This window comes from Schistocerca gregaria, unplaced genomic scaffold, assembly GCF_023897955.1.
Source record: "Schistocerca gregaria isolate iqSchGreg1 unplaced genomic scaffold, iqSchGreg1.2 ptg000632l, whole genome shotgun sequence".
Taxonomy (NCBI): domain Eukaryota; kingdom Metazoa; phylum Arthropoda; class Insecta; order Orthoptera; family Acrididae; genus Schistocerca; species Schistocerca gregaria.
Genome location: NW_026062018.1, coordinates 158991 through 184390, shown reverse-complemented (window position 1 = coordinate 184390; position 25400 = coordinate 158991). Strand labels below are relative to the sequence as shown.

General features: G+C 46.5%; 8 protein-coding genes and 1 long non-coding RNA gene across 11 annotated transcripts; 4 read left to right on the top strand and 5 right to left on the bottom strand.

Annotated features, from left to right (window-relative positions):
* Positions 1-219: 219 nt before the first annotated feature.
* On the bottom strand, positions 220-3284 carry LOC126317469 (GTPase-activating Rap/Ran-GAP domain-like protein 3). 2 transcript variants are annotated; one of them, XM_049993134.1, is made up of 5 exons: positions 3137-3282; positions 2873-2934; positions 2343-2776; positions 1524-1936; positions 220-1445 (listed from the first exon to the last, which is right to left on the bottom strand). In XM_049993134.1, exons 1-5 carry the CDS (start codon positions 3171-3173, stop codon positions 328-330), a joined length of 2064 nt encoding a protein of 687 aa, XP_049849091.1. In that variant the 5' UTR covers positions 3174-3282; the 3' UTR covers positions 220-327. The 2 variants fall into 2 exon arrangements, with proteins under 2 accessions (XP_049849091.1, XP_049849090.1); XM_049993133.1 differs by having other exon boundaries at positions 220-1936; positions 3137-3284.
* Positions 3285-4393: 1109 nt separating this feature from the next.
* On the top strand, positions 4394-6146 carry LOC126317466 (uncharacterized). Of its 2 annotated transcripts, XM_049993130.1 has the most exons (3): positions 4394-4471; positions 4575-4747; positions 4900-6146. In XM_049993130.1, exons 1-3 carry the CDS (start codon positions 4411-4413, stop codon positions 5980-5982), a joined length of 1317 nt encoding a protein of 438 aa, XP_049849087.1. In that variant the 5' UTR covers positions 4394-4410; the 3' UTR covers positions 5983-6146. The 2 variants fall into 2 exon arrangements, with proteins under 2 accessions (XP_049849087.1, XP_049849088.1); XM_049993131.1 differs by lacking the exon at positions 4394-4471 and having other exon boundaries at positions 4519-4747; positions 4900-6082.
* Positions 6147-6230: 84 nt separating this feature from the next.
* LOC126317467 (small nuclear ribonucleoprotein-associated protein B-like) lies at positions 6231-7793 on the bottom strand. The gene is made up of 3 exons (XM_049993132.1): positions 7504-7793; positions 7062-7337; positions 6231-6990 (listed from the first exon to the last, which is right to left on the bottom strand). The coding sequence occupies exons 1-3, from the start codon at positions 7504-7506 to the stop codon at positions 6550-6552; spliced, it is 720 nt and encodes a 239-aa protein (XP_049849089.1). The 5' UTR covers positions 7507-7793; the 3' UTR covers positions 6231-6549.
* A 911-nt stretch (positions 7794-8704) lies between these two features.
* On the bottom strand, positions 8705-10314 carry LOC126317468 (uncharacterized). Its single transcript, XR_007556685.1, has 2 exons — positions 10107-10314; positions 8705-9705 (listed from the first exon to the last, which is right to left on the bottom strand). It is a non-coding gene; the product is annotated as an uncharacterized LOC126317468 (long non-coding RNA).
* Positions 10315-11884: 1570 nt separating this feature from the next.
* On the top strand, positions 11885-14704 carry LOC126317465 (uncharacterized). The gene is made up of 4 exons (XM_049993129.1): positions 11885-12113; positions 12455-12510; positions 12679-12777; positions 12851-14704. Exons 1-4 carry the CDS (start codon positions 12002-12004, stop codon positions 14111-14113), a joined length of 1530 nt encoding a protein of 509 aa, XP_049849086.1. The 5' UTR covers positions 11885-12001; the 3' UTR covers positions 14114-14704.
* Positions 14705-16594: 1890 nt separating this feature from the next.
* LOC126317522 (uncharacterized) lies at positions 16595-18076 on the bottom strand. The gene has a single exon (XM_049993195.1). It carries the CDS (start codon positions 18074-18076, stop codon positions 16595-16597), a length of 1482 nt encoding a protein of 493 aa, XP_049849152.1.
* Positions 18077-18266: 190 nt separating this feature from the next.
* On the top strand, positions 18267-19789 carry LOC126317521 (dihydroorotate dehydrogenase (quinone), mitochondrial-like). Its single transcript, XM_049993194.1, has 3 exons — positions 18267-18481; positions 18612-18796; positions 18930-19789. The coding sequence occupies exons 1-3, from the start codon at positions 18336-18338 to the stop codon at positions 19787-19789; spliced, it is 1191 nt and encodes a 396-aa protein (XP_049849151.1). The 5' UTR covers positions 18267-18335.
* A 156-nt stretch (positions 19790-19945) lies between these two features.
* LOC126317519 (uncharacterized) lies at positions 19946-23384 on the top strand. Its single transcript, XM_049993193.1, has 3 exons — positions 19946-20278; positions 20351-21708; positions 23223-23384. The coding sequence occupies exons 1-3, from the start codon at positions 20257-20259 to the stop codon at positions 23382-23384; spliced, it is 1542 nt and encodes a 513-aa protein (XP_049849150.1). The 5' UTR covers positions 19946-20256.
* On the bottom strand, positions 23104-25391 carry LOC126317518 (non-structural maintenance of chromosomes element 1 homolog). Its single transcript, XM_049993192.1, has 3 exons — positions 25203-25391; positions 23683-25107; positions 23104-23622 (listed from the first exon to the last, which is right to left on the bottom strand). Exons 1-2 carry the CDS (start codon positions 25389-25391, stop codon positions 24703-24705), a joined length of 594 nt encoding a protein of 197 aa, XP_049849149.1. The 3' UTR covers positions 23104-23622; positions 23683-24702.
* Between the last annotated feature and the right edge of the window lie 9 nt (positions 25392-25400).

Genomic DNA, 25400 nt, shown 5'->3' with positions numbered 1-25400 from the left:
TAGGCGGCTTCAACGCAAGATATGCACGCACTTTTAGCACCTTGATTTAGTATCTTTTGCATTCACACTCCTATGTTTAGCTTGTCTCGGACATCAAATTCTCTAGCAACTCTCGTACTATGCCATAATGAAACCACAGGAATAACCTTGAAAACTAATAAAAACCTCAATGCGAATAACGGAGGAAGAAGTCACAGAGGCAACAGCCAACTGAAAAAAATTCTGATAGCTAAAGAAACAAAACAATAAAACTCGAGGATTTTCAGAGTGCGTGTATTTTCAAGTAATCAGAAGAATAACACGATACGTAGGTTCGACTTTGAGGTTTCAAGCATATTTATTATAGATGTACTTTAGAAAAGTGCGTCTACTCTGAACGATCTTGGAACGGAATTCAGGTGATAGAAGAGCGGTTCTCTCAGAATTAATAGCCTTTGTAAGGAGGAAATCTCTGAATTGCGGAGTTTTTTCATAGATCGATGGTGAAAGAAGTAGAGGAAGATGGGCATCAACACCCGACTTGGTAATGACGGCAAGAGCGTATTTAGTAGGGTTATCTTGACCAGTGCCTGTGCCAGGACAGACCCGGATAATATATTGGACTTGCACGAACTTCGAAGTCAGTTTAGTAGCCAAATAAGGTTCGCACCCTTCTTCGAGAAAGACGAAAACGACAATATCGTTACCGATATGACATTTTCTATCTACGCATTGACCATCAACTGCTTGGGAAGGAAGAAGAGTAGAAACATGAAACATTATTTCAAGTCCACGAATAGAGCAATAAATAGAATATTCACCGGTTGTCTGGTTTTCAACGTCCAACCCACCGCGGAATTTATCCCAACCGAAAAGGCGGATTTTATCTCCTAAAAATTCCAAAAACTCTAAAAAAGCAGGACTGGGATCGGAATTAGCAAAAATCTCATCCTCAGTCTGATTAGGCTTCACATAAAGAACGCCAAACTTATATGTAAATCCCATAGAAACTTCCTTTTGTTCCATCGATAGTAATTCATGCCTCAATTTTGGACTTCGTACGCGAGAAAGTCTGACCCCTGCCAATCCTGGAATCTGCTGCTCGCAGACAAACCGCAGCGTTCTCATACTAACATTTCTGATCATTTCTGTAAAATTGCTTAATCCAAAACGTAAAAGGCTAACATCAAGCCTAGGAAAATAATAACATTCTCCATTCCATGCGAGCACCTTCAGATAACTTTGTTTTTCTCTACGGATAAACTTTTCAACTGACACAACCCAATGAGTATCAGACTCTTCATTGCGCCCTATGTAGTTTATGCAATCTATCTCATTAAAATATTTTGCATAATAAGCAGTGTACTCGTAATTATGGTATAGAAACGGTGCTTTGGGGATCTTGGCATCAATAACGCCCATCTCGACATGATAGCCAAGTTCTAAAACTCTCAAATCGACCAAATCTAACACACATTTAGGAACAGACTTGTAATTAAAATGCCTCGGCCATGATAACCGGAAATCCCCCTGAGAACACCAACCTTTCTCATCATCTAAGCAATTATTGCATATGTCATATTTTTTTCCTTCAATGTTCAAGTGTGTCCTCGAAATTTGACTCTTAGTCGCAGAGCTTCGACTGCCGGTTGCTCGTGTGAAAACATTGCTAATAGCTGCAAATTCTCTATGATATGCAAACGACAACGATGGATGCCTTTCTTTCGTATCACAGGTATCCAATGAGTAACAATTGGAGTCCCGAGGCGTTCCATTAATCCACTGACGACTCTTTTCGTCAACATTGAGTGATTCCGAGAACTTTGTCTTTAATAAAAACTTTAAGGAATCACGATCGAACAGAACGCACATAAGAGGGTCTTCAGAACTCTCAGAACCATCGTTGGTACAAGCGTCACGCACAGTTGCTGGGGCCTGCTCCTCAAGAAAAAAAACCCTACACATTTAAGATAATGTGAGCATCTGCGCTATTGACACAATTGTCATAATAACAGAATATTCAACGAAACATGCACGTACAACAACCAAATGGCTGTTAGTATATAATATTCGAGCGAACGTTTACGCATAACGAATGAACAAGCATTTTTGTGAAAGATGACCAAACAACCATGTACAAAAAACAGATAGATATTTGCGAGCAACGATGATCGAACAGCTGTACAATACAAGCGATCAGGATGCAAAGATTAAGCAATTATGCGTTTGAAAGAGTTACAGAAGCCGCTATGATAACAAAATTAACTTGAATAATGTGCTTTTCGATGATAACCGAGAAGGGATAACCTGTCAATCCTCTAGATGAAGCTCTATCTATCGAAAAAGACGAGTTATATACATACATATGGTCATCTTGAATTTTCTCAACGCTACGCTGCTTTTGTTTTTGATTGGTACATATCTGAACGGTGTAAGAATTACGTCGATGTGCTTGCAACAGCTGCGGACAAGCAGGCGAGTGAGGAGTGAAGAACTCGCTACCAAGTACGTTATCAGTAGATAAAGACGTTTTCACGGAGACCGAGTTGCCTTCCTGCGTGCATATAGATGCTTTCCAAGGGCTCGTGGAAGAGCTCTCCAACACGGGATTTTTCAGATGATTGTCTGAAGGTTTTCTGAGCACGAGTCGATGAGAACTATCTGACTCTGGTTTGTTCGAAATAAAGCATTTGGCATCTTTCTGAGAATTATTCAAGGAAGCAAAAGAGTCGTCTTGTACTTTAGACTGAAGTGAATCCGAAATATCGCTACAATCTAGTCTCTGACATATAAAAGCCTGAAAATAGTAAGTCTATCGAAAGAATGGTCTGTTTGTTTGCTACAAAAAATGCACAACAGATACATAATGTTTATCTTGAATACAAGTACTCACTTTTTGACAAGGTAAATTCGATTTGATAGAGTCTACACAAGATGCTTGCTGATCACGAAACCCTGCTTGGTACAAAGGATGATTTAATTTTGAGCATTGAAAGAAGGGTTATTATTGTAGGGTTCCATTTCTTGCCGAATCCGACTTCTGTAGCATCGTCGATACCAAGACGATTTGTCGTAACATGACCGAATTCATTCGAGTGGACTTAGTCCAGTAAATGACAATCTACAAAGTCGTTGCAAAATTCTTGTGACAACGTACCCGAAGTTCTGTCATATACCTTCCAATTCGATTCCATATCAGGTTTTTCTCCGTCTGAAATGAGAAATTTTAATACCAATAGTCAGCAGAATGTATACAATACTAACACATGCAAAAGGGTCTATTGGTGCACTGTTCAGACGAAACTGAGAAGCAAACTTTCGTAAAAAAAACTGCTAAGTGGATCTAAAAAGTTGTCCCCAGCTAAACCGAGGATACATAAATTCACCGGTCTTTGCAATTATGACAATTCGTTATGGTCCGTAATAGAAGAAAAATAAAGTGCTCGGTCCTTTGCAAGTTTGTTCTTGCCTATTTGGCCAATAGAAGAAGATCACGCTGCAACAATGAAAAACAAATTTAATCGCCCAAAACAGAAAGGTATTTGATGAGCCCGTGTGAAGCATATCTTGACAATATCCCTGACCATAATGCAAGCATTCATTGTATTACAGAATGCATAGGTCATTTAAACACTTCCTAAGAGCATACTTGAAGTGCTTTATCAAAAAACATAGCAATTGCCACAATGAACCGTCAAAATTCAAACCCTATGTTCTTTATAAATATTCGAACTATCAGCTGCCAAATTCATCCTAATTGTGTCTTAATTCAAAAATTAGAATTTCAAGTAGCCTTCCATATTTTCTATAGATCTTTGTTTTCCTTTAAATACATATACGGTCATACCTTTGATACGCTGATATCCCTAAAGGCATTCTATGCCGTTTCTAGACCAAAGTGTATTCATCTTAAATATTGGCTCGCTTCACTTTGGGATATCCTCCTACTCCTGTTATGACACTCGTCTCCAGTTTCCCACAGCTCTAGCATAAAAAACAAAAAAGCATTCATATACTGGTCTTCGTATTGGTGTTTTTTTGGAACTGATTTATTGATGAGATTTTTTTGAGACTTCAGGCGCCTTTGAAATTGCTGAGGCGTTTGGCCGAGGAAAAGTATACCTCGGCACTATAAGACAAAGGAAGGGTGGAGATATGGTGGACATTCGACGCGCACACCGAAAATAGCCATTGTTTTTGAGATGTGGAAGGGCAGAAAGACATCAAAATCAAAAAAGCAGGCTTTAACAGCTGATGCGTATTTGTTCGATCTACACAAAAAAATTTCGTAAATCCGATATGGTAACGAGGCCGATATCGTCTGAACATTGGATCAATGGATGTATTACACTGATAGACAAAAAGATGAAGAACTAAGCTAAGAAAAAAAAAAACTGACAAAAAAATCATTTACAGCAAAGCATACGACCGATGGTATGTTTTGCTGGTTTCATCACTAGACGCAGATGCGCGTTAGTTGATTCAAAACTAGGTACTACAAATATTTCTTTTTTGACAAAGCAAAATGATTGCCGAGAAGGAAAGTCGTGCCAAAGGTCAGGGAATTGAACTAACCCAGATTTTTGCGTTGGGAGGTCTGCCAAAGTGGAGGATTTGCTGGTACAGGAACGAGAGAAGAAGGCCGAGAGCAAGGAACTACCACGTACAGTCTCAAGTTGAATCATGGAGATCGCTCATGAGGCCGGATCTCATAGGTACAGAGCCTTGGTTAAAGAAGAAATTAGAGAGAGGAAGTGAAAAATATAATGTACGAAGAAGGTTGGACGTTTCTATAAGAGAGAATTGGCGACGCTTTTAGATGAATCAATTGAGGATGATTTAAATTTTTTCTGGATCTATTTTTAAAGAAATGTGAAAAGAGAAAAAGTGACCAGTATGTGATTTACTAACGGCTAGAAGGATTTGTTGACAAAAAACACGTATTGGTGGAGAGAAGCCAATACAGACAAGTTTGGGAAGCTGATTGAAAATATGTTGGATAATGGAGATGGAATTCGTTATGGGATTTTTCATAAATTTTTGGTAAAAGCAGATAAACCGGAGCATTTAAGGGTCATACTTAAGTGCCTGACATGGTTGCAGGCAAGGTGGGATAAGGACATAACGAGCGAAGTGGCGGTACCATTGAGTAAAGCTATTTATCGTACCAGGTCACCTGATTTAGGTATGCAAATATTGAATGCACCGTGGATAAGATTGTGGCCATCGATGAAGTCCATCAAGCCTTTGTTCTTATTATGCGCAGAGCTGTCCGAGAAGGAATGCTTCAAATATCCGAATACAGGACATATGCGATATCCACCAGTTGGCAAATCAGAGCTACCAGATGACTTTGTACCAATCAAGAAAAGGCAAATGAACGTCAGGGACTATGAAGCAGCTATTGAGGAAGAAAACGCCGAAGATGAGTCGGAAGGAGAGAAGTGGGTTGAAAAACCGATAAATTTGGACCAGAGCTACTCAAAGATTCTGCGATATGCAACGGATCCCAGGTTTGGGCTGACCCTAGATCAGGAAGTGGTCGCACTTCAGGCAGAATACTGGGCAAATAAAGGAGATACGAGCCAAGTTGAAAATTTGATTAAAAAACTCGAAACAGCTCCAAAGCCAAAAAGACCAATAATATTCAAAAAAACACAAGATCATCTTGTTATAGATCATCTCCTTCCAACCGCCTATCTCGCATCGGGCAGAGCGGAAGAGTGTCTCAATGCTGTAAATCCAAACACAAGAACTCCCAAAACTTGGCGAGCAAAAATCGCTGCGCAGCTCTCTCTTGGAGATCCGCTCGCCGCCGTAGATACGCTCAAGCAGCTCAAAAATATCAACAGGCTTGAGTATGTTCAAACGCATCTCGGACATCTAGAAAGATTAGAAACCGTTCATAATGCGTACCAAACGTTCAAGGAGGAGGGTGCGCAAATTCATGAAGAAATCTGGAATTACTTTAAGAAATCGAGTCAAGCGCTCAATAATAAATAATTTCGAAAATTCATGCGTCATCTGCTTAAACGCCTTCCTCCTTCTATGCAATAAGTGTCCGCCCCTCGCGCGCCGGTCCAAAATTCCATCAAAACATTAATGCTTTATTCGATCTATGGAACTCGCAGTTCGCAATTTACCTTGCCGCCCTGCAGCAGGCAACGCACGGCCCGACGTTTGCGTTCCCAAAAAACCGAGAAATTCGACTCAAAAACAGCAGGGAGAAAAAACTCACGCAGTCGTTTGAGTGATATAGATGCATCAAGCAAATCACGCCTGCAAACGAAGGACTGGTTGCAGGCTGCTTTATTAGTAATTGAACGGCGAGAAATAATTCTCAAAAATATACAAAAAACTGTAATCCTTTGAAAGCTCACGCCGCTTTCAAAGGCTCAGCCTTGACCTGAATTAAACTCGGAAAGGACGAATCATATAAAATCTACGACGATGCAATGCGCAAACTTTCCAACTAGTAATTTTCCAGAAGAAGCGCTAATTTAAGGCCGAGAACGGCTTTGCTCGATGATAGATTGTGAATTACCGCCCCCTAAAAAAAAAAAAAGAGGGCTAGGTATGAGGCGATCCCGGCGGATACTTGGGTATCATACCTGGATGCCCATACATGGTCGTGGGATACTTAGGTATCATGCCAGGTGGAAGGTTCGGAATCCCACCAGGCGGAAACATAGGCGGCATGGACATGGGGAACTTGGGGGGCATGGCTCCAGGAGGGAAAGGTGGAAATTTACCCTGCATTCCAGGGACAGCAAATTTTGGAGGGATACCTCCATGCATCACACCTGAAGGAAACTTAAGAGACGGGTTCATACCTGGTTGCACCATGACAGGGGAGGGACCGCCAAGACCCTTGACAGGACCACTGAGACCTGGAATAGGTGCTTGTGCGCCCATATTCACGTTTGGAAATGGGGAAATGCCTCTTCCTGCAGCCTTTCCAATTCCAGGACATGCCGAGCTTAAGACAGGCGCCTGCCTATTCCTTCTCTCCTAATTCAAAAAAAAAAAAGTCAGCAACAGCGTATACAAAAAAGTCTTGGTATCCGGTCCTTGAAACGTACTTCCGGTGGAGGGGGACCCTCAATCGAAAAACTAACTATGTTCTCACCACGCAATAATACAAGCCCTAAGGTTCGTTTCAAAATCTTCTCCTCTGACTTCTTTTGTCCAGAACCACTGCTTTTCCCCTCAACGCGTCTGAATTCTTCCGCGTCCGCAATAATCAAATTCATATGACGATCAAATGCCATAAAAGTCCCAATTATATCGCGTCGATCTTGAATTGTCACTCGGATCTTGTAGTACAACCATTGTTGCATCTTACCTGTTCTCGAAGCCTGAGGTGACAACACGTTAGAACTCAAAAACACCGCGCCATATAGACAAAAAATATCACATAAATATGTACACACGAAAATCACAAAAAAAAATCATGCTCAATTCCGTCTGCACAAGCCTAAAGCATAATCAGCCCAGTCTATAATGACACGACCAAAAACATGCCATCTGTTAGAAAAAAGCAGGCAATTGTCGACGATTTCTAGAAAATGCAATATTTCTAACTCTCTCGGTCCAAGGCCAGAATACAAATGAAGCTGTGTGACCGATCAAAAACAAACTCAGGACCGGCAATGGGACAACATAAATCTTAAGAGCGTAAAAAATAACCAAAAAAAAATTCCTCCTTAAATAGCCGCATACAACTCTTCAACCCCTATACCCGACTAAAAATCATGAACCACACTCAAAATAATGTACACATATCCTACAACTCTTGGCCTAATTCAGGATTTTTTTCTCGGTACCATCGCTCTTATCCGTCTAATCACTAGAACGTCCTTTCACTCTTGCCATTTTGTTCATATTATTAAGGGGTACAAACCCCATATGCCCCAGCCTTCAAAGAGGCGTCTCACAAATCACCTCACCTCGACTCATAAAAAACTCTCAGCGCAGAAAAGAAACTACAATCAAAGTCGTGATAGAAACCTAACGGGCTCAATTGAAAAACATTTACCCACCAAACTTTTAAAGCCTACGCAAAACGCCATCAATGCATACCACACAAAAATATTTGCTGGAATATGCAGTCAAACTCTGTACAAAATTTTGTGTGTTCTCAACAACAAAGTTTGACCAGTGCCAACTAAGATGGCAGCCAATTGTCAAACTCAGTCTGAGCACGGCGCACATTTCACGCATCACGCACGTCAACGCTGAGGCAAGAAGTAGGCCGTTTTTCACATCCTCCTCTCTGTGTGTGTAATGAACTTTCTACCTTAACCGTATTCGCGAATATTGCTTTTTTACGCCTATTGTGCTGCTTTGGAAAATGTGCAAAATTTGGCCTGCCAAAAAAACAGATTCTTCTCAACGGGGTTCCCATTGTTACAGCACGCAACTTGAACGGCAGGAACGGCTCAAGAGCGTGCATTGGTCGGCCGACCCCATCCCCCTTCCCTTTCTCCCCTAAGCCTGTTTCCCCACGTGCGTGAAATTCAGAGCCCTCATCGAAGGATTCCCATGTACCTCTTACCTACCCAACACATTGAAGACAGACGAACTACTCGAGTTCGCATGTCCAAAAAGAGACGAAGCAGAGTCAAAACCAATGGCACCTGCACAGGCAAACTCATCAAAAGTTTGTAAATCCACATGCATACATAAATTCTCTTCTGGCAATAGCACCCTTTATACAAAGATGTGAGCTAACATGACTTGTGACGCATTATCTGGCACCACAAAAATCTAATAAAGTGAAATATGTAAATATACACGAAAGGGGCATAGACGTGATAAGCGTCATACACAATCCCTATTTACTCAGATAAAAGGGATGCTCAATGGCCATCCAGGAATCTCGGTCTCACTAACCAGACACACGGGGGGGAGGAGGGGAAGCTTGCACAGTTGTCTGCTCTCGTCGTTGTCCTTCGAATTGAACAGGCGCTTGTTGTTGTCCTTCGAGTTGAACAGGCGCTTGTTGTTGTCCTTCGAGTTGAACAGGCGCCTGTTGTTGTCCTTCGAATTGCACAGGTACTTGTTGTTGTCCTTCGAATTGCACAGGTACTTGTTGTTGTCCTTCGAATTGCACAGGTACTTGTTGTTGTCCTTCGAGTTGCACAGGCATTTGCATAGGATACTGAGCTGGCATCATTTGTGCAGAGTAGGGTTGAGCGCCATCATAGGGAACTGGTGTTTGCATACCTGGGTACGGCCATCCAAATTGCGTGACCTGTGTTTGGTCTACGTATTGAGGGCCCGGTTGTGGATAGACAGTGTAAGGCGGCGGATTCGCATCATATAAGAAAGTTGTTTGTTGGTCGAGCGGGTGCTGTTGCGCAGGTGATGTAGGCTGAGGCTGCGGCACTTCTTGAACAACAACAGGAGGAGTAGCCATCGACGACGAGCTGCTACCGTGGTCTTTTTTATAGTACTTCACATAAACATAATATAGAACAATTATGGCCAATGCAGCCAGAAGTAGGAAGAGGATGCCCATGCCCATGTTAAACTCAGTGAAAAAAACCATAGCGATGGGAAGAAATTTGTAAGCATATACCGACTATACTGGTTTACCGTAAAGAAATACTTACCTCTAATCGGACAATTTATGTGCCCGGTGCTTAATACAAAAATAAGATAGGAAAGCTTTATTTACGCTATATGCAAGAGAGAAAAAAATAGACAAAAGCCAAATATAAACTGTGTCGAAGCTGGTTAGTCTATTGTTGTCTCTTAACCTCCGCAGTTTACGAAGCAGGACTGCGTGAAATGGTCCTGACAGGTATCACTGATAGATGGATTGATAGTAAGCGTATAGTTATACCAAAGATACTAAATACAGCTGCACGATATACACAACGCGCAAGGCTGTCGAAAATGCATCCACCACTCGAGGGAAACTTTGACTTGCGCTAAATAAGGTGTAATGCTATGAGATAATAGCAAATACGGGATGCATAATGCAGTCATCGTACGGGCGTGGCGCCACTATGTGCGCGTTGGTTGCATCGCTGTACGCGCTTTCTCATGTTTGGTCCTCTCGCAAATAAACTGATTTGCGGCTCTGCACAACTGCAGTCACCTTTGGAGAGGGGACGTACGATGCGCCGCGTATAACGGGGGAGCTATAGACGCCAAGCTGTGTTTTAGGCGACTGAGAATTGCGTGATTTAGACTTTTTCTTTGACCGCTCTATTTTTGAAAGAAGGACGAGAAAAACTCAGTTGTCTTTTTCCCTCAGCGCCTGTCCATCTGCATTTGCCGTATCGGAAACGCAAGATGTACACGTTAAAAAAGACCGCTCAAACTTACACTAAAAAATTTAAAAACGTCAAAAGAGCTAGTCCTTGACTACGCTGACAAGGACTGATATCTCGGTCAGAAAGGGTATTGGTGGATCTTGTTTTTTGCCTGCGCTGAAAGCGGGAACAAATGAACGGCGGCGACCTCAGTAAATTTCTTGACGCTGAACCGCGCGAAGGCACTTCTGGAGGACGAGCCAAATCAGGGGAAAAACTGAGACTGCTGATCTTAACCGCAGAACTATGAACGTACATTTTGAAGCGGATGTGTAGGGCTGAGTCCTATATCACGAACGTCAGTTTCGAATTGTCGACTCAGTTCCGAAGCATCGAGACAGGTGATTCAGGGTTTAGGCCATGGTAAACGCTTTTAACTTGTTATGTCGTTTTCAAGAAATCAGGGCACCGTCTGCTTCAAAAGAGGGTTTGTTGAACCTTCATTCTAGGCCGTGCATCAATTTTTCAGAAAAATTGGTACATCCAGAAAATGTAAATTTTTTTGGTGAAAGAGAACCAGAGAATTATCGCCGGCCTTTTGAGAGGGACAGGGCGAATCTGATGCAGAGTCCGAGAGGGCGATATGTGGGCTGGCTTGCGCTTGTTCCGTTTTTCTGAATTTGCGGCGTTAGGTGAGGCTTGTTGCTGCCCGAATTCCTGACACAACACTTTTCTCCGGATGAATGTAGGAGTTCTGATCGCCTCTTTGCACCCGTTGCAATACACTAGGTAGGGGGAAGACGCCATTCAAAGAGGGACGAAACTTCTGGTTTTTGCTACGTCGATTATGTGCGGTTTTTTTATGTCTGCCTGAGCGCTTTGATAAAAATGTTTTCGTGGATGTCGACGTCTATCAGGGAGATGGGCTGGAGGAGGAGTTCAACTGCATGCTGAATGTCATGGCCATACCGTTCCATATGTACTCTACCCAGCACTCTCTCAAAGTACGGGGAACGTAAACGGCGTTGGAAAGGGAAAAGCAAAGCGCGCGAACAGCAACGTGTACCACTCAAGCGAGGCATGATGGACGACGAGTGGTACGTAGATTCGTTTGAGACTGTGATTGACGAGACGGCCGAACGCGTGAAACCTGGTTCGTTCGCGACGATGTGTGGGACGGATTGTCTGCATAGAAATCCTCTATAGGTGGAACCAACTTATCTGTTTGCGAGATGGAACGCCGCGTAAAAAAAGCGATAGAAATGAACAGGCTGCTGCTATTGCTAAGAGAGAGAAGACATGCGGGGCCCAGCTAGAGCGATGGCCGTACAGGCGAGGTGCGCCTTGGATACCTAATTGTAGCAAAGGGTACCATCACATTCGGTATAGTGCACAGAAAAGGGGCTTTGCTGTTTGGGCGGCTGGAGGAGAGAAGAAAACAAGGATGCCGACTAGAATTTGAGGGGGAGATGGTCAAGAAAAAATGCAAAGTTGTGTGAAACTGTCTAAACTGTATGCACATCGCGGCTCCTGGTTTTAAGTGCACTCGATATATTGTTAAAATTCACATTAATAGAAAGGCGAGATTGATCAAAAAAAATGATAGATTTTTTTAAAGCCGTGTGTCTTGAAAAGTGCCCACAATTTTACACCTTCTGTCTCTGCGTGTTAGCAGCAAGAAAATTTTTTTGCAGATTAAGCTATTTTAGCTCGACGTAGGTTTGCGTTCATTTGGCCTACACAGCAGATAGAAAAGCATGGAGACGGCCAATAGAAAATCCTTAGGGTTGGCCGATGCGAAAGAGATGCTCGGCGCCTGTACCCATGCAGCAGCCGTGACGCGAGACTACATTGTGCAACCTCGTTTGGGTACGTTCGGTCAGACGAAGCTTCGGAAGATGGATGTCGCTCTTGAAGATTGAGCGAATAGAATTCGACGGCACATCAGGACACGATGGAATTGAAAAGGTAAACAAGGCCAACCTGAAGAGGGATAAAAAAAAGGGGAGTGTCTTGGAGGCTTGCGCCGCGCTTGTTTGGGACTTGGATCAGAAAGCGTTACTTTATTTAAGCAAAAAGGTTTTTTCTGTGTCGTCGATGCATGGTTGGAGTTGCGGGACGAAAAAGAAAAAAAATTTTCTGTTTGTCGGGTGCAGTAGAGACTAACGTTACGGCTTGCGCGATCGCGATGGTCTGTCCTTGATGAAAAGACTATCGGACCGTTACAGGGGTCAATGGGCCGTTGGTTATTTTGGAAAACGTGAAGGTACCGTGTGTTTTGGCGTTCAGAAGGGTGGAGCAAAAGTGGCGCCGAGCGTGCGGGTGGAGGGGGGTAGACGCAGGGCCGGGAGGGGGAGAGGAGGCTGTCTGTTTGAAAGAAGTAAAGGGGGTCTTTAGGACACGCGGAGCGTTCAGAAAACTCATTTTTTTTTAGCGCCCAAAATATTCAGAGATCGTCAATTTGAGACTGCAGGATGGGACGTACAGACGGGGTCAAATATTGGAGGCAGAAGGGTCCAAGGCGGTTGTCCAGGTACGTGTGTTTGGAGGCGTGCAGCATTTTTGAAAGGCTCTCGGACCTCAACAGAATGGGTTTGTTTTTTTAGGTGTTCGAGGGAACGACCTCTATTGACACGCACGCCACCCGCGTGGAATGCACAGGAGACGTGCTTCGGCTGCCTGTGTCCGTGGATATGATTGGCCGTGTATTCAATGGAAGTGGGAAGCCGATAGACGGCGGAAGTCCGATTTTGGCGGAGGATTTTTTGGACATTCAAGGACAGGCGATCAATCCGTCTTCACGCGTGTATCCGCAAGAGATGATTGAGACGGGGATTTCTGCCATCGACGTGATGAATTCAATTGCGAGGGGTCAGAAGATTCCGATTTTCTCGGCGTCTGGACTTCCGCATAACGACGTTGCTGCACAGATTTGTCGTCAGTCTGGAATGGTGAGGTTAGATGGTCACACGTCCGTATTGGACGACCATGAGGACAACCTTTCTATTGTGTTTGCGGCCATAGGTGCCAACATGGACACGGCAAGGTTTTTCAAACAAGACTTCGAAGCGAACGGATCGATCGAGAGAGTTTCTCTGTTCATCAACCGCGCGGATGACCCGACTATTGAACGCATTGTCACGCCTCGCCTGGCGTTGACGGCTGCGGAATATCTCGCATATTCGTGCGATATGCACGTGTTGGTCATCTTGACCGACATGACTCAGTATGCAGAGGCGCTCAGAGAAGTCTCCGCTGCTCGGCAAGAGGTCCCGGGTAGACGTGGGTTTCCGGGGTATATGTACACAGACTTGGCTAGCATTTACGAGCGCGCAGGACGCGTTATTGGCAGGAACGGATCCATCACCCAAATTCCCGTTTTGACCATGCCCAACGACGACATCACCCATCCCATCCCTGATTTGACCGGATACATCACCGAAGGACAGCTCTTTATTGACCGCCAACTCCACAACAAGCGAATCTACCCACCCATCAACGTCCTCCCGTCTTTGTCGCGTCTTATGAAGAGCGCCATCGGTAAGGGAATGACCAGGGACGACCACCCGGAGGTTTCCAACCAACTGTACGCCAATTACGCTACGGGTAAAGACGTCGCTTCAATGAAGGCCGTTGTCGGCGAAGAGGCCTTGACGGATGAAGACCTTCTCTACTTGGAGTTTTCCGAAAAGTTCGAACAGACATTTATGTGCCAAGGACTTTATGAAAAGAGGAGCGTGTTACAATCGCTAGATCTGGCTTGGTCTCTTCTTCGAATCTTCCCCAGAGAGTTCCTCACTCGGATAAGTCAGCCGACAATCGACAAGTACTACGACATCAGAAGAGATTCCGATAAAAGAAGTTATTGACCTTAGGAGACGTCTGTTTAGAAAATTTCTATTTCCTCGTGGCTTCTCACACGCGTGCGTGGACGCACCTCGCAAAATGATGTTTTCCTATAAAAGCTGCATTTCGAATGCCTCTAAAGCACTTCCTACTGCTCAAGATTGCGCGCTTTTCTCAGCACTGGCGTGAAACAGGTGCATCACCATGGAGAAAAAAAAAGTCGTTCGATTGCGCGCGTGCGATTCTCTCATTCCGTCAAAATTAAGGGATTTCTTTTTGCGAAAAAGCGCATGGAATACGAACGCAGCTTCTGAAACACTCCCCACAGGAGCTTGAGTGCCACCAAAAAATTTTTCGAAAGACGTTCCTTTCCCTTTTTGCGGCGCGCGAAAAAACGGAAAGACGCGAAGCCCGAGGAGCAGAGGGCGCCACTCAAAGCTCCGCTGCGCGCGAACGATCACTTTTCTCGAAAAATTTTTGCCCGGGTGAAAATCGCGGCGGCCGTGTGCAAGGAGAGGAACGAGCAAAAGGAGAACGGCCTGAAAAACGAGGCACGAAATTTTATTTTTCGCTAACCAGATTTTAACGGTTACATAAAAGAACGAGTTTGAATGGTTTTTTATTTGTATTGTTGGTTACGTGCAATCGATTCGCGAAGCGATGTCATCGTTGACATCTGCGCGCGGGCGCGCCGAGCAGTTGCGGCGCGACGTCGCGAGTCCGTCTGAATCGGACAGCCCTGAGCGAAGTTGCGATTGGAGTCAGTCCATTTCGAAGACAGAGTGCAAGAAGGGAAGGCATGCAGTTGTGACAGTGTATGCGACTCATCGGCCCAGCCCCTACAAGAAGGTGGCAGTCAAAACGGAAGCGATCGCGTCGCCACTGAACTTTCTATGCCGCCCTTACAGGGAGTGCCGCGTGTTGAAGCAGCTGGGCGAGTTGAAGCAGATGAAGAGCCATTACCCCAACGGCAGGTGGGTGGGGTTCACCGAGCTGCTGGGCTGGTTCAAGAGCGAGGGCAAGGCCGCGAGGTCACCCTTGGCAAGTATCGGGGAGACGAAAAATAACAGCGTACAGAAAAAAATCAAATCGCCGCAACAAGGTAATTTGATATTGGAAAGTGCGGACTGCTCCTTGAACGATCTGAAGGACTGCCTCGGATTTGAGACCTATCGAAGCATCTTGTTCCAAGTCTTGTTCGCCATTTACTTGGCGCAGAGGTATTACTGCTTCGTTCACAACGACTTGCATATGAAAAATATCCTGTTGAAGCGCTCGGGCTTAGAAGCGCGTCGACCCGCCAAACAAGAACTGCTGGGCATATTTCGCGATACAGACAAAATTTGGTATTCTGCCGGCCCTTGGATCGTCAAAATCTCGGATTTTGGACTCTCTAGAATCGAGACCGTTGACATAAATGTATACAATCCAAAGCACCCCAATAGGGACGCCTTTCTCCCAGAAGTCGACATCCTCAAAATCCGAGAAGAATTCTCTAAGATCCGCATTAGATGGCTGTGTCACGCCGACTTGCTTCGCGTTGGTGCCAACCTGAACGGCTTGGAGGGCTTGTTCAATCCATTGGATGATTCAATCTCTTTGGACAGTGTTATTTCTTCGACCAATCAACGAAGGCGTGTTATCGAACAGCTTCAATCGCTTCAACACGCTCGCAAAATGCTTCTCCGCAATTTTCGTATTTTCATGAAACGTTCTGCCAATCGCGTTCGAAAAATCCTCGATCACGAATTTTTCGATCCCATGCTCCTCCCCATCTCTTCTGCGATCTACCCCCAACCAAATCGCGCCTCTGACTCGCGAAACACATCGTGCTGCCACTCGCCGCCGCCGCTTACTCGCACCGCCTCCAAACCCAACCATGGCGTCGTCACTCGATCTATGGTACAGCGCGCTCATCTGCCTTCTTTGTCCGCATCTCCTCAGGCACAGGCTCCCAATGACGACGTCCACAGCCTCATCTCGCAACTGCGCGACCTCACCCTCGCGCCTTCTCCACCGCGCGCCTCCACTTCCTCTCTTTCCGTAGTCAAGGCCTTTCAAAACTTCAACCACATTCGTCGGCTTCAACACCTTCAGCGCCCGTCGCCCCCGAAGCCTCTCTCTGTCGTCATCAAAACCCCCGAAGAGTGGGAGGAATTCTACCGCAGCAAGAACCAGCCGACGAACAAAATTCACTACACGCGCCAAAGAGCTCTCTCTGTTTCGTCCAACGCCCCGCCCGCAAAAGCGTAGACGCGAGAAATTCTCTCTGCTACACAAAACACAATTCGGTCTCTTCTTCTCTTCCGGACGTCCGAAGAGCGCGGCCGCATCCAACCGAAGGCACGGACGCCCCGACCCTCGTCGCCCCCCACTCTCCGCCCCAACCTCGCGGCCCCTCCCCCCTGGTCGCCGCGGTCCGCGGAGAGCAACGCGACGCGCTCGGTCTCGAAAACTTTTTCAAAAAAAAAAATCGTACGCATAACAACACCTTTGGATCGCGCTTAGATCGCGCGAAGATAGGCGTCCCAGCAGCGACTTCTGTACATCTTCGCAGCAGCAACAGGATCTGGCGACTCGAGAATGCCGCGCCCAACTATGATCACATCGGCGCCACTTTCCACGGCGCTCTCCGGCGTGCGGTAGCATTGCCCACCTCCGTCTGATTCGGACGACAGGTGTACGCCGGGAACGTAACAGATGAGCCCGTGAGCGTCTTGGTAAAACTTCTTCTGGCAGACGAAACCAGAAATCGAAGAGGGCATGTCGCGCGCGGCCTGCATCGAAGCACCAAACAAGTCCACTTCGGACCTGGTAAGCGCGTCCGCCGTGCTCATTTGCGTTATGAGCACAATGGCTCGACTGTCTTCAGCGCGTTGCTTTGGACAACCAGAAGCCGCCTCGGCAAGCGCCTTGACGCTAGACGCGCCGCTGATCAAATGACTGTCCACGAGGTGGGCCCATGTACATATCTTATGAACGCCATGCGCGTATTGGCGACGCACGACTTGCGCAATGTCGGCAAACTTTCTATCTTCAAAGATGAAAAACTGGTGCTCCAGACTCAGGTCTTGAAGCCGATGAACGAAATCAAAGTCAAAGTCGTCAATCGTGTCGACGTGAAGCTTGAGCAAACATATCTCGGGCGCCAAAAGCTCTGTCAGACGAAGAAACTCCGACTTAGAAGTCACATCCATCGCAACACACAAATTGGATTTTTTTCTTTCCATCAGTTGAAACAAATTTTTGTTAAATTCACAATCGGTCATGTCTGCGCGCATTGCGAACCTGAGTCTAGGAGAATCGGCCACTTTCGATTTCAAACCGTTCAAAAATCGCCCATTCAAATTAGACGGGTGACGCCCCAGATAATCCAACGTCTCCCTCTCAACCTCCTCACTTATGCGACCATATTTCTTTAAAGTCGACAACATTTCGGACATATTGAGAACGCTTGTAAGCTTGATGCCTCTGCTCGCTAAATTACTCGATCCACCCTGCTCTCGATCTATCAGCACCAGCGCGTGCTCGCATCGAAGGCCGTCCCTCTCCAACTTCTCACGAGTCTCCAATATGCTGCTCCCACTCGTCACAACGTCCTCCACAATCAAACAACCCTCTCCCTGACGATACACGCCCTCCACCTCTCTTCCCGTTCCATACGCCTTTTTCTCCTTCCTCACCATCACCATCCTCCACCCGTACTTGATCGACATCCCCGACGTGATCGGCAACGCCGTGTATGGCACTCCCGCTATCAGCGGCAGGCGCTTCATTGCCTCGGAATTTCTCTCTTGAAACGCCTCCCACATGCAATCAATCAGCCTCACCATCAACTCCGGATAGCCCACAATGCACCTCACGTCCACGTAGATCGGCGATGTCACTCCCGTCTTCAACTTGTATTCGCCGAACTTGACTCCGCCTATATCGTGCAGGTCCAATATCAGCTTCTCCCTCTTACCAGCTGGTCCCTCTGCAGCCATCTCTTCTCCGCTGTCGGCTCTCGACCAAAAATTTCGTTCCGCACTCTCGCCTTCGCGGAAAAACAATGCGGCTTCAAATGCCCCTAGACCACCGTGCGCGGCTGCGTTTTTTTTTTTTGAAAAAAAAACGTGTGTATTCATGTTTGAGCGACATTACGTTGCACTCGCTTTCTAACAGACTCATCACACTTTCAACGCCGCTTGCGCGGGCCGCATTTCAACAGTCCCGGCATCCCTCTCCCCTCACGCAATCTGCTCTATGTCGAGGTGGCTCAAATCCAAAACCCTCGCGGGCATCGTAGGGCTCGGATCACTCGGGTCCATCGCAACGGCGTATCACTACCCCTCCATCGTAGATTTTATCACGAGCACGCTCGCCAACAAACAAGTCGACCCAGAGCTCGCGTACGCCGTCATCTCCATCCGCGACACGCCAACCTCCCAGCACCCGTCCACAAACCCGCGCATACCCTCATGAAGGCCCCTTTTTGACTCCAAAAAAAAACACCTCCCGAAGAAGACTAACGCCCTCCAGTCACCAATGGTTCATCAGAGCCGCAGAGCTCAATCTACTGCCCAACTATCGCAGCGGCATTTTCCGCGCGGAACGACGTCCAGAGCTGGAAACCTGCATATGGGGCAAGAAACTCGACTCCCCCGTCGGACTGGCAGCGGGCCTAGATAAGGACGCGCGGGCCATGACGTCGCTCCTAAACTTAGGTACGTCGGCGTAGGAAACGACGTCTTGTACCGCTTCATCACTAAATGCGTCGTTTCGCCGATCACAAAAAATCGTGTCGTTTCGCCGACCCTAAATCGCGTCGCTTCGCCGATCGTGCGCTCGATGAAAAAGGCTTCGGATTCGTCGAAGTGGGGAGCGTCACGCCCGAGCCGCAGGAAGGCAATCCCAAAAAGCGCGTCTTTCGTCTCGTAGACGACCGAGCCGTTATCAACCGATACGGGTTCAATTCAGACGGCCACGCCGCGGTCAAGAGGAGGCTTTCCGCGTGGCGCGTCGAGTTCCCAAAGCAGGGCGGTGCGCGGCAGCATGACGTCATGCTAGGCATCAACTTGGGAAAAAACAAGACGTCAGATGCCGAGCGCGACTATGTACAGGGAATTCGAGAACTCGGGGAATTCGCCGACTATTTGGTCGTCAATGTCTCTAGTCCCAACACGCCAGGACTTCGAGACCTTCAAAGCGCGGAAGATATGAACAGGTTGCTCACAGCCATCAAGAATGCCAGAAATGAATCTCCTAAAACTCGCGATTTGCCACTGCTGATCAAAATCGCTCCGGATCTGTCGCATCAGCAGCAAGCCGACATTGCCAGAATTGCTCTCGAACATAACATCGACGGACTCATCGTCGCCAATACCACTGTATCCAGACCGGAATCGCTCTCGAGCGCAGACAAGCACGAATCAGGCGGCCTGTCCGGCGCACCCCTCAAGCAACTTTCCCTACGTGTCCTAGAAGAAATGTACAAACTCACCGATGGAAAAATACCCTTGATCGGCGTCGGCGGCATCGAAAATGGAGAAGACGCCTATCAAAAAATAAGATCCGGCGCCTCACTCGTCCAACTTTACACGGCAATGACCTTCAACGGAGCCGGACTGATCAACCGAATTAACCAAGAGCTCGCCCAATGCGTCCGACGAGACGGATACAAAAACATCCAAGAAGCCGTAGGATCCAAATGGAAATGACCATTTAATTTTTTTTTTTGCAATTTCGTCTGATAAATTTTTTGCTTTCACAATCTGGCAGAACCAGTTCTGTCCATGTCTGGCCCAGTGCAACTCATCTCGTCCGCCAACGCCGGCTTCTCTCTGAGTCTTCTTTATCCTACCGAAAATAGCGATCCGTCCTCTGTTCTATCTCCTCTCCTCAAGAAGGAGGACGCGTCTCCTTTTGTCTACTACGATAAAAACACAATCGCCATTTTGTGGAATCATCGCCACTCTTTGATATGGATCAACACCTCCGTTTCTTCTCACGACCAACTCGCGAACTTCATTTCAACTCTCCAACCAACTAACTCGTCCCAACGCGCGAACGTGGCAAACCATTCTCCCGGCATCGCCCGCTTCGACGTCGGCTCGCCCATATTGTTCGTACAGCCCTTCGCAGGTAACGTGCGTACACTCCGCTGCTCCCATTCGTCAACCAATCGATGTACACACATATGATTGATTGTATGGCGCTTTCTCTAGATACCCCGGCCACGTACTTACGGACGCCGTCAATTGACACCTCACCCCATTAAGACGGCGAACATGCGTCTGGATACATCAAGCTGTTTGTAGTACAGGAGAACGGGTGTCTGGATGTATGGCGAGAAACCGAAGCAGGATTCGTCGTCGAAGAAGCAACGCGTCTTCCCATTTCATCCGAGAAAATCATAAGCTGCGTCATCACTGACAGCCACATCTATTGGGCGGAAAAAGACGTTGACGAACGCCCACCGAACACTTGGGCTCTTTTTGGTTTAGAACGTCGTAAAACTGATCGTCAAAAAAATTTTGAAAATCCTTCAGCTTTTTCGAACACTCCCGATACGAATCGTCTTTTCGATACTACCCGTGTCTCTGAACCGCTACTGCTTCTGGAAGAATCCATCGAAGAATTGGCTCTGGCACAGGAAAACCAAATTTGGATATTCACTCGAGATGTCAAAAATCGTGTTCGACGCCTGTTCCTCTATAGCCACCTGAAAACCGAAAATCTGGTCGATTATCACTTGCCAGAGCATTCGCTCGAAGAGGTTCATTCAATCACTCGCGAGGTGCTTCTTCTCGACACAAATAGAGGAAAATTATACGCCGCCACACATACCAATTCTAACGAGCTGACGCACTTGTCGAACCTTCAAACCAGTTCGCACCTCACTGGTGAGCGCATGCACATTCATCAGCATACCCTATGCTTGTTGCGTTGCTCGGAGTTGAAGTTGTACGATTTGAGGAGCGGTATCTTGGTACAACTTTTGAACTTGCCTCAACTTGCTTCTACTGATGAGTTTAATTTTTGCAAAAGTCTGATTCCCTCCAGCGACTGCCCGAGCGGCGTGTGGTGTGAGAAGGGACTTTGGCAAGTCAAACAACCATCCGTGTTAAAATATGTCGAATTTTTGCTAAACTCTTCGACCGAAACTCCCAACTCCGAGAGTACTGTCTCTCCACAAACATCGGCAGCTCTTCTGTGTAGGGACTGGCACCTAAAGACGGAAGAAACTGTATGTTGGCTCAAACAAATCGACCTTCTATACCAAAAAAAATCATTGAATGACCGAGAGTTTCATTTGCTTCTTCAAGCGTGCGACGCCTCGTTCGACCATTTGGAATCTCCTGCCATTCTGATATCTGTGCTGCAGAAAATGAGAGCCAAAAGTCACGCAAAAGCGTTCGTCGAACGGCTCGTTCGCCACAGAAGTCATATGTTGAAACACCTGTCGCTCACCACACCGCCCAGTTTCCCTATTTCGTCACTAATTACTCAATATCTAGACACCACTGACGAAAAGATGATAAGCAATATGCCTCTTCGTTGGGAAGATCGAATTCAACAATTTCAGACCGAAGAAAAATTCAATCAATTGATAAAAACAAATCTTCAAACTTGGGATGTATTTATGCACCGATGTCCAAATCATTGTCTCTCGCTCTTACTTCGTCTTTCTAACATCGAAATCGATACGCTCGATCAAACCGCCCCGTCCACCGTTGAATCACCTCATTACGAAACTTATCTGATCCATTCAGTTTTCCCTATAATCAATCACCTCTTTGTCTGTAATAACCTACCTTTTCTGTGTATTCTTATGTTCAGACTCAAACCGCGCCTACTCCTCCCACTTCTGGATCTCCTCCATCAGTCCTGCCTTCATTCCACCGACCCTATGGTATCATCTTTTCCCTGGTACCAGCGCGCCCTCAGCATCTTGCAATTTCATCTCTACATGACGAAGCTGTCAGAATTTGTCAGCGACTGTCGACCACAGCTACTCGTCCACCTCGGACTCCTATCTAGGACGGACAATCCCCATAAGGTACTCAAAATACTCATCGAACTCTGTAAAAATCATCACCAAAATTTCTGGAATTGGATTGTCGATTTTCTCGCTTTCGAACAACAAAAACCGTCTGTCCGCTCTAGACACCAAGAACTCGTGTCTGTCCTTCTCTCAAGCTCTGTCACACATCCTCCTACATCGATGAGCCACCAAACTTATATCGATAAAACCTGGCATCTCGCCTCTCTCCACCTCACCTCCTTGGAATTCCTGTCCGTTCTCCGAGCAAAAATCAACTCACATCGCCTCAAAACGCGTTCAACGTGCCCACCACAACAACAACAGGTGTTCACCCACGACGCAAGTGACCCCATTACTCTCCGCAGAATTTCCTCCCAGCTTCTGCATATTTTGTCGCGCCAAGACGATCACTGAGTTTCTCTCACGTTCCTTCCCCTCTTGAACGTCGCCGTGAATCGCCCCTTTCAAAAAGCGACCGTTGGATACATTAAAAAAAAAACACAATTTTTTTGCAAAGTCCACGAAAACGATTTATTTATAACATGCTTTTCGACCACGATGCCAGAAAAAAAAAATCAAGCGCGACATGAACAGCGCGGCTTTACCTGTACTTGCAAAAACCAATATTGTTGGCGTATTCTCGGAAGCATCGACGGCACATGTTGATGCCGTATTTTCTTATCAGGCCGCTATGAGAACCGCATGTTCGACTTAACGGAGGGAGATCGGTGAGAAAAACAGAAACAGCTGCGATCCAAACTGAGATATATCAGAGCTCTCGACCGTACCAATGACGACTTCCCTTCCCGAACTTTCTCGTTGCGTGATAATAGGCAGGCATTTTTTTTCACTCGTCCTGAACGCGGTATCTAAAGAGGGGTGACGGCGCACGCACGTTAGGGGATCCAGTAAGATCCGGTACAATAGGCCACGAACAAGGGGATACACGCGACATACATTGCTCGACAAAAACGATTGAAAAACTGGTTCTTTGTTTTTGCTTTTATTTTTTTTTTTAAAATCGAGCGCGTATCGAAACGGCATCAAGACTTAGATGCCAAAACTTTTGACGTGTTTCTGAGGGCCTTGAGCATGTCTTTGGTCAGCTCGATCAAATCGTTCTTTTTCTCAGCCGTATAGATGCCAGACACAACTTTGGCCTGCGCATCATGGTTTTGCGTCTCCAAGATGCTGTCCCTTACGGCCGCCTTGAAGTCGGCTCTTTGTTCACTGTCCATGTTGAAGGAGTTCACGAGGTTGCTGACTAAGGCTTTCAAATTGCTCTTCCTTTGGTTTTGGCCGACTTTGAATTCTAAATTTTTCAACATGGCGAGGAGGTCGTTTGCCGAAGAAGGGCATTGATTAGGAGACAAAGCAGGCAGAGGATCAAGCGCCTCGATGGTACTTTTATTATTGGATCGGATGCTCAACACCACGTTTTTGAATTCGCTTAAAATGCTGCATAGTTGCATAAAACAGGTGTTTTGCTTGAAGATGGTTTCGTTGCTAAAGAAAGGGGTGAGGAATTTCGTTGAATTTTCGGATTTCGGACAAAATTTTTCGTACTCGCAACGTTTAATTTTTTCTCTGCAAATCTTCAAGTAGTTCGGAAGAGCGGTTTGGAGCAGGCAGTTGACCACGTGTAGTCTCGGCTTCAGCGACGCGCTGACGGTCACCTGTGCGAAGATCAGTCTTTTCGTGTTTCTGAATAAAGGGTGAGAGAGAGAGTCGTACAGAAACGATTGGTGTCTCTTTATGTCTGTACCTGAGTAGTTCCAAACAGGACTGAAGCAGTTTTTGACTTTCTGTTACCAGAATCTTTTCGTTTTCGATGGTTCTGGCGTTGTTGGCGCGTATGACGATTTCCTCTATGAAAGCGCACAGATACTCTTTTTCTGCCTGATGTCTTTGGTCCAGAAAGGTCATTACGAGCTCCAAGAATTGCAGAACGAGATCGAAGATGGCGTATTCGTTATGGTCGTTAGATTTTTCGCGTTTTAAATTGGAACAGATCCAACTTTTGTGCGCGCGAATTTCTTTGGTTAGCTCTTCCATTTTTGCCTGTCTGTCTGGAACGTTGCGTGCGCCGGCTTCAATCGTGCAGAAGCTAAGCACGTCTTCTAAATAGGGCTCGATTTCTTCGAATCTGGCCAGCTCTTTGAGCTTCTGTTTCCGCGATTTAGATTTTTCCAGGCAGGCTTGATAGACGTCGACGACTAGGCTGCAAATGCCGGAGAGCGCCTCGAATAGCATGGTGACGCTCTCGTTGGTTATCCCCACGATGACGCTCTGTCTCGTCGAAAAGGTTTTTCAGCTGTACGAAAATCCATCGGCACAAAGGAAAGCACACACATATGGATTGAAACGGGCTCGTACGTTGAAAGAGTATCGCGCGCGGACGCTGTGCGATCCGTATAGAAGAATGCTTGACATTCTGAAGGCGGAAATTGGCGAATTGATAGCAAGTTGGAACACAAAAGTCAAAAACCTTTTCTCTATTTTTGGGTCTATTTCATAACATTTCGACGCAAAAGAAAAGCCGCGGGCCGTGGGCCACGGGGGAGCTGCAGCGAAGCGCACGCGGAGCTAGCTGGAACTCTGTGCGTCCGAGCAGAACGTGGCGCAACAAGACGGGCAGCTGTACGATTGCCGGATTTGCGTCCACCGAGAAAGACAATAGTGATGGAGTTTGACGTTGCATTGCTCGTTGGGACACGGGCGGCCATTGAAGACCCAGTTTGAACACAGAGAGCACTTTTTGAGGTCTTGCTCGTATTCTGATTCCAAATAAGGTCGAAGCTCGAGCAGGGTTCGTACTCCAAGAGACAGCTCGCCGTCCACCGACGCCTGCAGCCATCCCTGGTCGTAAAGGCGAGGGTAGAAGTGCCGACCGAGCGGCTTCTGCAGGTCGCCCTCGAGCTCGACGGCCGTCGATCGAGGAATTCTCCCGGTTTTAGACTTGACGATTCGATCGATCTTCGCGAGAACAAAAAAATAAAAAGTGGGTAGAGGCAGTACATACACATTTCATGAACACCGTGTGTGCGCGGCGAGCGGGTTTCAGAAAGGGAGGGGGGGTTTCGTACGAGCGATTCGAAATGGTCTATTTCGTGTTTTTGGAACTGATTCGCCAGTTTCGAGATTTCGTCTAAGAGGGTGTTGCACACGGCGTAGTGGATTTGCCCGTCCTGTTCCGCGACCGAGCGCTTCAGGGAAATCCCGATTGCCTCGAGCTCTTGACTGTTGAGTTGGGCCACCGCGCTCGCGACGGTCATCTCCGGCAC

Excerpts from the sequence above, each read along its gene's own strand:
- LOC126317469 (XM_049993133.1), bottom strand. The coding sequence starts at position 3,173 with ATGGAATCGAATTGGAAGGTATATGACAGAACTTCGG. Across the intron at positions 2,777-2,872 it reads CGAATTTACCTTGTCAAAAA|GCTTTTATATGTCAGAGACT; the intron begins GTGAGTACTTGT and ends TACTATTTTCAG. Across the intron at positions 1,937-2,342 it reads AAAATTCAAGATGACCATAT|GGTTTTTTTTCTTGAGGAGC; the intron begins GTATGTATATAA and ends TTAAATGTGTAG.
- LOC126317466 (XM_049993130.1), top strand. The coding sequence starts at position 4,411 with ATGGTATGTTTTGCTGGTTTCATCACTAGACGCAGATGCGCGTTAGTT. Across the intron at positions 4,472-4,574 it reads GTTAGTTGATTCAAAACTAG|GTCTGCCAAAGTGGAGGATT; the intron begins GTACTACAAATA and ends TTGCGTTGGGAG. Across the intron at positions 4,748-4,899 it reads GAGGAAGTGAAAAATATAAT|GATTTGTTGACAAAAAACAC; the intron begins GTACGAAGAAGG and ends AACGGCTAGAAG.
- LOC126317467 (XM_049993132.1), bottom strand. Across the intron at positions 6,991-7,061 it reads AGGGTCCCCCTCCACCGGAA|GAGAGAAGGAATAGGCAGGC; the intron begins GTACGTTTCAAG and ends TTTTTGAATTAG.
- LOC126317465 (XM_049993129.1), top strand. The coding sequence starts at position 12,002 with ATGGAGACGGCCAATAGAAAATCCTTAGGGTTGGCCGATGCGAAAGAG. Across the intron at positions 12,114-12,454 it reads CATTGTGCAACCTCGTTTGG|ACTATCGGACCGTTACAGGG; the intron begins GTACGTTCGGTC and ends CTTGATGAAAAG. Across the intron at positions 12,511-12,678 it reads TTATTTTGGAAAACGTGAAG|CGCCCAAAATATTCAGAGAT; the intron begins GTACCGTGTGTT and ends ATTTTTTTTTAG.
- LOC126317522 (XM_049993195.1), bottom strand. The coding sequence starts at position 18,076 with ATGGCTGCAGAGGGACCAGCTGGTAAGAGGGAGAAGCTGATATTGGAC.
- LOC126317521 (XM_049993194.1), top strand. The coding sequence starts at position 18,336 with ATGTCGAGGTGGCTCAAATCCAAAACCCTCGCGGGCATCGTAGGGCTC. Across the intron at positions 18,482-18,611 it reads CAAGTCGACCCAGAGCTCGC|TCACCAATGGTTCATCAGAG; the intron begins GTACGCCGTCAT and ends AACGCCCTCCAG. Across the intron at positions 18,797-18,929 it reads GACGTCGCTCCTAAACTTAG|GCTTCGGATTCGTCGAAGTG; the intron begins GTACGTCGGCGT and ends TCGATGAAAAAG.
- LOC126317519 (XM_049993193.1), top strand. The coding sequence starts at position 20,257 with ATGTACACACATATGATTGATT. Across the intron at positions 20,279-20,350 it reads GTACACACATATGATTGATT|ACGGCGAACATGCGTCTGGA; the intron begins GTATGGCGCTTT and ends CACCCCATTAAG. Across the intron at positions 21,709-23,222 it reads CAAATCTTCAAACTTGGGAT|CTCGATCAAATCGTTCTTTT; the intron begins GTATTTATGCAC and ends GTCTTTGGTCAG.
- LOC126317518 (XM_049993192.1), bottom strand. The coding sequence starts at position 25,391 with ATGACCGTCGCGAGCGCGGTGGCCCAACTCAACAGTCAAGAGCTCGAG. Across the intron at positions 25,108-25,202 it reads TAGACCATTTCGAATCGCTC|TTTGTTCTCGCGAAGATCGA; the intron begins GTACGAAACCCC and ends ACTTTTTATTTT.